At 41.9% G+C, this 9,495-nt stretch overlaps 1 protein-coding gene across 2 annotated transcripts in view; it reads right to left on the bottom strand.

The window, feature by feature from the left end:
* Positions 1–3,819: 3,819 nt before the first annotated feature.
* XYLB (xylulokinase) overlaps positions 3,820–9,495 on the bottom strand; it is a 105,945-nt gene continuing 100,269 nt past the window's right edge. For both annotated transcript variants that reach the window (XM_064445091.1, XM_064445090.1), the window contains exon 19: positions 3,820–4,100. In XM_064445091.1, coding sequence (XP_064301161.1) covers positions 4,017–4,100 — 84 coding nt within the window. In that variant the 3' untranslated portion in view covers positions 3,820–4,016. The remainder of the gene's footprint in view (positions 4,101–9,495) is intronic.

The raw sequence follows: 9,495 nt of genomic DNA, 5'->3' as shown, positions 1-9,495 counted from the left end.
ACCCAATTTGCACAAGTATAAAACACCATACTAAAATTTCAAGCCACATGGAATCAGGACTCCAGTCATCTTCAGAGAAGCTTCTTAAGGAAACACTCCTCACGGGATATCAATCCCCTGATACCTGAGTAAATGTCCACCCACCTTTTAATCATCCTTAGCCATATTTTTAACTTGCTTGCCCGTTTCAACCCAATTTTAACTGAGGGTAGAGATCTCACCAAAATCAAAATCCTAAAGACTACATGAAAACTCAGCAGCTGGGGAGAAGAAAAATCCAAATTAGCAACTTTCTGGTAGGGAAGGGGTTATAACTTGGCCCTGTATTCATGACAAGCACCAACAGCAGACATTTTAGTTCTCTAAAATGTTACTGTCTCCTTCCCCCACCCCCTAAACTGCAAGCAGCAGTCTGGGGACCAAGGCAACAGAAATATGGATAAAACAAATTCTTTGTTGAAAGATTTGCTTTGGTTTTTTGTGGCTTGTCCTCTGCTGTGCTGCTCTGTGATCAGTGGTGGTAGCCACAACTCCAGAGTAAAAGAAAGCTGAAAAACAAGGAGGTCCCACTGGGATCGGACATGGCAGTATTCAGCTCAATTACTTATTAAAGCACCGACAGAGCATAGACTTTTTTCAGTACATTACTTATTCAATCAGAGCTCCAGCTCACTCAGACTGATCCCTTAAGAAAAAGCAAACATCTTTTCCTGTTTGTTTCCAGCTGCATCACAAAAGACTTTAAAGACTTCAGGCTGCAAAGAAAACTGTTTACCTTTGGGTCATGGTACACCAAGAGCTTGTGGGTGAATCCAGTGCAGCTCCGATTGACTGGTGAGGGCACAGGGCCATCGAACTATGGAAGCTGCTTGGATTTTACCATGTAACTCCACGACCCACCTCCAACCTAGAGTGGCTTTGCTTTCATGCAGGACAGGAGCTGCAGGTGAGACAGCGATGAACAACCTCCTTGCAGCAATCAAGGTTTTCTTTCCCAAGAGATGAGATCAATTTTCCAGCAGATTAGTCTAGACTAGGAATAGTTCTGCAGGTCTTTAAATGTCTAAACAAGATGGGGATGCCATGTTGCTCACCTTGAAGAACAGTAAGGTAACTTATGGGGAGGGAATCAACCTCCATCAAATATTTTGAGGTGAAGGTATTGGCTTGCCTTTAGATTTCTGTTAGCTAAAATGTTAATTAAGTCAGTAACCTCTCTACTCCAGACAACCAGCATAACATAAGGTAGACAAGCTGGCAAAAGACCACGTGATTTTGGAAAACAAAAGGTACCAGATCCTTCCACCACTGTGCCTTGTGAGAGCAAGAAGCCTGTGGCTCCTTGGTAAGCTAACATGCATTCCTGGAAAGACAAAAAGAAAAGAGTCGTGGAAGTCTTACAGCAGCATTTATTCAAAGGACCTTTCTAGGGGGAGATTTATTGAGCCTTATTCTATCTGACACTAGTCAGTGAACATGTGCAACTTTGGTGAGCTGGAAAAAAAAGAGCTTGTCTATAAATTCTTATACTCCAGACACCATTCCTCAGAGGCCAGCCCTAATAAACCCATCACCACAATACTATAATTCAGTGGTGCTCAACGCCTGGCCCTTCAGAGCCTTGCATTGGAGTCTTTTCTCAGGGACTCCTGGAGCAATCACACAGTGCATCAGCTACACTGAGGAAACAGTGTTTTAATGCTAATGTTGGACACTTCAGAGCCCCAACCCAGCCCAACAGAGAAGGAAGCGTTCCTTCTCCCTGCCCAGAGAAGAGCTCAGGTCCAGAACACAGTTAAACCATCTAGCCAATATCCTACTAGTACCACGTAACACTCAGCTAGGAGCCAATATATTATCTAGAAATGTTCTGATGTGTGCTATGAGCTGGGAAGCATCATCTTTAACCTTCTTCAGCTGAGTAAGAAATTGACCCCGAGTCTCCCATTTCACAGGCAAATAAAGCTGCAAAGCTACAAGAGACATCAGTCTTCTCACTCCGATAAGCCAGATAAGCTACTCAAGAAATTGTCACCACAACTGCACAAAGCTAAAACACCTCTGTGAATCCCTTCCCTGTGTGGTTAACCTTGATGTCAAACCAGTAACTGTAGACTAATGGTGATGGCAATGCTGCTTAAACTAATAGGCATTGTTTAACTTGCATTAATGAATCCTTCTGTACCTCTCTACAGCCTTGCTCAATGACAAAGCAACTGCTGACGGTGGAGGCCTGTGAGAAGTATTATATGGTTTAGCACTGTACCTTGGGACCCAGAATAATAAGCACATAAAAGAGATAGATGTGTATTTGTAATGCCACCTTTTAAAGCAATTGCTTAAAAGAAGCCTGCTTTAGAAACTCAGAAATGTAATTCTTGACCTTCCTGAGTAATCATGCTAATATCAAGAGAAGTTATAATTATTCGGGGCGGGGGGGGGGGGGGGGCAGGGAAGGAAAGGGCACTGTTTGTACTCACAAATGAAGCACTTAAATATAAAAAGGAGAGCAAAGGAGGAACGTGCCCATTCCCCTGCCACTCCGGAGGTGAGTCACAGCAAAGGGGTCCCCCCCTCACCGCAGAGATGCAGCAGGGACAGGGAGAGTGCTCCTAGGCCACTGTAATGTGAAGAATCCAAATTTGAGTCACCCACATCCAGCAGGGATATAATCCAGCTCGGAAATACTCAGTAAAGAGATCCTCTACTCCCTGCAATTCCCTGGCTTACGCCCTAGGCACACTGCAACTTCTACAAGGGAAGGAAGAAAGGCTTCAGTCACTTTCACTAAACAAGTCTGCTTTATTCCCAAAAGAAATTTCATCCTAAGGGAAACACACTGGCCCTGCAGAATGGTGCAGTAAAGTGTTCCCACTTGCACAGGGTGATTTAGGATGTTCATTCAAATTCTGTGACTTCCGCACGTCTCTGCAGAAAGATCTCCTGACTTGTATTTTCTCTAAGATTTTCTCAGCCAGAGTCTACTTAATCTGGACCAAACCAACTGAAGTGGAAGAGTACCAGCAGAGCAAGACCAGATCTGCTCAGGATCTCCAAGAAACAAACAGGATATTTGTGATATTAAAAAAACGCCAGTGACCTTCATGCCTTGTTGGGAGCAGAGCCCTACTCCTACAGTCACACTCAGCATGACACAAAGAATTTCATAGCCATGACACCTCAAGGAGAAAAGGAAAAAGCATAACCCCAAAATGGTGTGCAGATAAACTGACTCTGCTGTTTGAAACAGAAACAGGTAAAACTTCCCACATTTGTTCCCTTTTCTTTTTTACAAAAACTGATGTCAAAACATTGTGCAATGGCGTCCATATCACATAAGGCCTCTGTGCTTTCCACAATTTATAAAATCCAACCACCTCATCTTTTATCACATAACAGACTTTCCATAGTGTCACGTAACAAGAATTCCCCTTCTCTGAGGATCCCAGGGAGTCTTTAAAGACTTTAATCAGCCTTCACACCACAAATCTCCACATATTAAAGAAAGATAGGATTAAGTCAGCGTGCTTATGCTTTCTGTTGGTTTCCTATAGGCAAAGATATAAACATCGACAAGTTACAGATGTACAGAAAGATAGTTTCAAAAGATTTAAGCAGGAGAAGTTGTGGAATTAAGATACTGCGCTAGACAGGTATGCAGAGAGGCTGGCATGCTAAACACATGGAATCAAAGCTGACAGGGATGGGTAGAGTGATTCACTTAATACAATGGACTTGACTTTGTCATCCAGCTACTCCAAAACAGCAAGCACGATCTGAAAAGTACCCAAGAAAAATTGAAGTCACAAGCACACAGAGCAACATGATGCTTTTTTAATCAGGTTTTCAATCACAACGTAATTTTTTTCCACCAACACGCTCAAGCACAGACGGTTAAAAATTATTTGTCTACAAAGAGGAACAAAATGATTTAAACAACTCCAGTAAATTCTGAGCAAATCTTTTCTTCTCCTTGGGAGTCCACTCTTCAGCCGACTTATAAATTTTGTTTGCTTCTATTCCACAAGACAAGAAGAGGTTGGGTTGCAGATAACCTTCTGTTCAAGCTCAGCGTATCTTTTCAGAAGTGGACGATAGAGCTAAAATGGAAAAAGAAATAAATATGTCTAGGTTGAAAAATTAGATTTTTAATTCACACTGCAGTTAAAAATCATCTTCAGACCTGAAAAATGCAGCATCTTCACAGGCAGATGAAGGTTTAGGGTTTTTTCACCAATTTGTTCAAGAAAATGCTGCAGAATCTTCCTTCTTCAAATGTCACAGTCCGTTTTACCATCTCCTTTACAGCTTAATTTTATGACATGCACAGGTTGTTCTTATTGTGGCTGTGTTCTTGCTATAAGCAGAAGTCATTACTTCCAGAGGAAGCGGCTCTGCTAAAGTCACCTCTCCCAGTCTGACATGCCCCCTCAGTAATAGCTGTCCTAATCACCCAGGCAGAACTCCTGTCCTTGCCTCCCTCCGTTACCTCAGGACGGATCAATGCCTCTGTCCCCTCCTCCTCTGCCTTGCTAATAAGCACACTGCCACCCCCTAGCACAGTCAAGCACCACCATCAGAAAGGTCCTCCTTGGCCAATATGCTGACCAGGGCCTTCTAAAATATGCTTTGCGCTTCCCCTCCCACCCCTCTCATACTCCCGTATCTATTTCAGCTTCTTCTCTCCTTCACATCTTTCACAGCCACGCCTTTTCCCATCTACAATCTGCCCCATGGCCAGGCTCCTCCCTCCCTAGTCCCAGGTCCAGGGGGACAAACAGAGACCCAACTTCTTTCCACAACTACACTGAGTATCTGAGTAGCTTTTTTGTATTTCCCTAGCTAGAATTCTCCAGGAATTTTTAGATCCAGAATTGTTACAACCATAAAAAGCAGAATCAAGACTCAAATGTATTCAAAACCCCAGATTCAAAGACGCCCTATGCTTTTGGATATGGGTGAGACTTATGTTGGGATTTCTTTCGTTCGTTACTTCTTGCCCCTGCTTTGCTTCATATTCATCAGAGGACAAATTGCAGAAGATGAGCTGCCTGTATGTGACCAGGTTACATAGCAGAAACCCAGAATACAGCCTAGCCCTACTGCTGGCTCCAACCCAAAACTGTACTTCATCTAGATCTTGGAGATACACCTTCTTCCTTATCTCCTCTTTCCGGTCTTAACTGTCCATCTAATAAAACCAGTAGTTTGACAAGCCATACCAGTACAGCTTCACGCTTTTGCTGGCTCGAGCACAAGGAAGGGACTGCCAGGAGCCAGAATGGGGTCTGATACAGGCTCGAGCACTCCTCAGGAGGATGCCATAAGGTCATATCCCTGCCGCAATGAATCCTAGGGGCCGCCAGTCTAGTCTACAAGCCCTCTGCACTGATGTTATTCATAATCAGGGCAGTCTCACTCCTGGCTCCAGGTTCAGAGAGGTTATAGAGCCATAATGAATCATAGCCAGTAAACTGAATTACTGCTCTCATCAATAAGCGAGATCCAGCATTTAAATGCATTTTTTCCTTTTCCAGATAAGAGCCACAGCCAACAACTGTATATGCATGAAAAATTCAGGAGGGAGATGTTTCAAGTGTAAACTATGAGGCCATAGGAAGAGACAGGGTTGTTCTTGCGCAGTTTTACGTACAGCCCTGCAGTCGCCTCAGTGTCTCTAACAGTCACACTTTATCAGATGAGATTTAAAACAACATCAGGAGTTTGCAGTTTTCTCATCTAGGAAATAAAGAATTAGCATGCTTTGGTCTTGTGTTTCAGTTGTTAGCAAAATGTCCAGTTTCTGTTTGTGTTTCTTCCTGAGCAATAGTTTCAGTCTGAACAGTGAAACCTGGAGTTATCTCTTCATTCCCGCTTCCACCTTCCATAATGGCAGGTGGGAGCAACTTAATGGGCAAACTCTGCAGAAGCAGCCTGTTATGATCAACTCCTCCCTTTTACCAACCATACGTTACAGCAGTTAAAGTACTTTTCTTCAACAGATTAAGTATATCAAGGGGAAGAAGAGAAGAAGCACCTACAGCAAATGAAGAGAGACACTGTTCAGTAGCCAAAGCCTCATCAGGACACTTTTTAAGCCTACCTCACAGTGACTAATTGAAGCTTGCAGCATCCTAAACTTGCACTGATTAAAAGAGAGAAACCAACTCACTCCTCTGCAACAGACTCATTCAGTGACCCCGGGCAAGTCATGTAATATGTATGTGTCCCAACTCCTCTTCTCCATAGGACAGTGACACAGAGATCCATGAAGACTTATGCAGATTTATGGGGTTAGAAAATAAAATGTACCGCTGTTGTAAAATGCCACATGACTCAGCAAGGCATTTTTAACTAACTACAGGAGGGCCTTGGAGGCTCAGTGAAGTACACGTATATATTCTTCCCATCTTCCCAAAGAATATTATTGCTCCCACTTCTGCTAAATACACACATCAGAGTAAACAAAATACTGAGCAGGCCACTATGGCTACACTGGGAGTATCAGTATGTCAAACAAAACCAGCTCCTTTATTCACTGAACCATCTATAATCAAGCCTCGCTATTTCTCACTTTGCTATTCTGTAAATCTGATAAACCCTAGGTGCTTCTCAGCAAAGATTCAGCACAACAGAGCTGCACTGGTAAGTGAGCTCAGCCACTGAGAAAGGAGGCTCCATATTACTTACCCAGCAGTATTTTTACAAAATACACAACAGTGCATTTACGAGAAGGCTGGGAAGTATTATTGTTAATATATCACTCGAAATTAAAATGTGTCAAAATAAATGAACAACCACATTTATTGATACAGTTTCTTTTCCTGTTTATTGGACTTAAGCACTTAGCTTGCTAATTGAGAAACCTCAGGCATTTGCAATAAGCTTCCCAGCCATTAGTGCAAATGAATGCTGCATTATGGACCATCTGAAAAAAATGCAAACAAAAAATTAAGAACATTCTTTGTACTCTGCTCCTGTTCATTTGAGGTAAAAAGCAATGCAGTTCAGAGGGCTAAGTCAAAGTTTAAAATTCCTCTTCCTCAAGGAATTTGGTCGTAATACCACCAGTACATCATGGCCGATAAGCGCAGCAGTACTGCAAGCTTTTCCCAAGCAGTATTTTACACGTCAGCTTGACACCAGCTAAAGTTCGGGGCCAAAGCAGTGCAGCTCCCATGAAGTACAGACAAGAAAAGCCAAACTGCACCGACCGAGAAGATGGTGTGAGCGCACACACAGTTGTGCCTGTGAAAGATGCTCCTCCACGTCTGCTGCCACAGAACTGCCTCTGCAGAACCTCGGGCAACTCCTCCTAAGTGATTCCAGGAGCTTTTTTCCTGAGGCAATTATATAGATTTATTTTATAATTGAGGTCTAAAGGGAATAAAGAACTCTCAATGATGCATAAAAACTCAAGAACATAAATTCCCTCTCTGTCATAGCCTCAAACCCAATATATCAGACCGCGATATTTAACAGAAGTAATTACATGTATCACAACATGAACCTTATTATTGTCCATAATTTAATTGTCCTTGCTATATTGTGGCCTTTTCTCCTGCTTACCTCTGTAGCTTACTCCATAACATTAGCTGTACTACGATGGCTTCATTTACAAACCCTAAACTTCTCTCCTGGGATAATTTGGCCACACTCTGGCAGTCCCACAAATAACTAAGAAAATGCTCATGATAAATACTGCATTATAACACAGAATAACTTAACCTGCCCTCCCTGGAAAAATGCATTCAAATAAATGTTACCTTGCTCTCTGGTCCAAATCAAATATGTCATCCTCAGACTATATCTCACCATAGTACCAGCCTATGAACTCAATAGGGTTTTTACTGTTTCTTGTACAATGTCTGAGACAATGGGACACTGTCCCTGCCGCCCTCCAAAAGCAAAACCAGCTACAAATTATTACTACAAGTGACAATCCACATGGATCCTTCCATCTCCAGCAATACTGTGTTAGCCAGTGATTGGAGCAATTCACAATTTACAAATTACAAGGATGATGCTGGTGATTATCTAATTTTAATCTACGCGAGTACATTTAATCTACACTGAATAGATTAAAATTAATCAGTCTCTCACAAACACTTACTACTTTTGATAGGTTCCTTTTTTTTAAACCAAATTCAAATTACTCAAAGACATTTGCTTAAGAAATCAAGAGATGCAGATGCTTTATTTTTACATCATAGCAGTTGTTCACCTTTCTTAACAGAAGGAATACTCTTAAAGCAGAAAGAATATGGTGGTGTCCTGAATACTCTGAAGACTCCTCCAAGGAACCACACCTCAAACTGTCACTTTATTTACTTCCGATATTCATTCTGCAAGCCTACCTTAATCAGTTTAATAGCTTAAAAAAATATTGGCTACACAAATCACCTTAATCAAACTCCCATCAATACCTATTAAATTTTTGTGGTTGTATTATTATTACCTGCTTCGCACTAAATTACCAACCTAAACCAATTCCAGAAAACAACCTCCCCCCTCCAAAACCTAACTCAACAAAAATATCATTATTTAAAATCAATAAATAGGTCATTATAACCTTCCTATGTAATAGGGTCACTTCTATAAATCCATCTACTTACAAGGCAATTCACCAAAGTCAAGAAAACCTGTTAGGTCTACATTTTTTCCTTCTTGAATTTTTGCAGGATTAATACATCTCAGCAGAGTCAATAACGCAATCAAAAATTTCACATCCAGAGGTAGTGAACTGCGCTACACCTTCTCCCCACAAAACTTTACACAATATCACAATAAATCTGCCATTACATCATAGGCACATGGCTTGTATAAACAGAAGTGATCAACTCCAGATAATCATGTTCCCTCTCATGCTTTTTTGCTTAATTAACCAACTACCCTACCATCACTACAATAGAGCTGAATTCTAATGCCCGAAAAATAGATTCTTTCTGTCTGTTAACGTCTATTTCTTGCTCTAGAATCTCCTTGTTATTTCTGTCACACTGAGCAGTTCTGATTAATCTCTTTCCTTGGGGGAGAGAGGAGGCTCCAAAGAGGTGAGCTACGTTAATTTTTGCTATTCTGAAAACAGGGGAGAAGGATTTATCAGGTTAACCCGCAGATGGCTGACTTCAGCTAGCCTGGGTAAGTACGTAACCAAAGACTATCACCATGATGGTTACCACCAGAATACCTGATGATCTGTTTGGGTCTTGACAGAATTAGAAAGAAGCTCAAGTTGGGTGAGCCCCCCACATCCCAACAAATATACTGTGAAATCAGGTTCAACTAAGAGACCTAGGGTCATAATGACAAAGAGGGATTTATCTGCTTTGAAATGGTCGCTTCCAGGCAGGATGGTCTGCTGCAGGGTAAAGTCACATTTTTGCCAGACAAGTTGGACCTTACAGGACCTCAGTTTCCACTACTACCTCATCACCCACCACAAGCTCCATGTCTCCCACCTTGTGACTTCATTTTACCCACCCATCAGCTTAA

The sequence above is a fragment of the Phalacrocorax carbo genome, chromosome 2, assembly GCF_963921805.1.
Source record: "Phalacrocorax carbo chromosome 2, bPhaCar2.1, whole genome shotgun sequence".
NCBI classification, from domain to species: Eukaryota; Metazoa; Chordata; class Aves; order Suliformes; family Phalacrocoracidae; genus Phalacrocorax; species Phalacrocorax carbo.
This window is presented reverse-complemented; position numbering and strand designations above follow the sequence as displayed.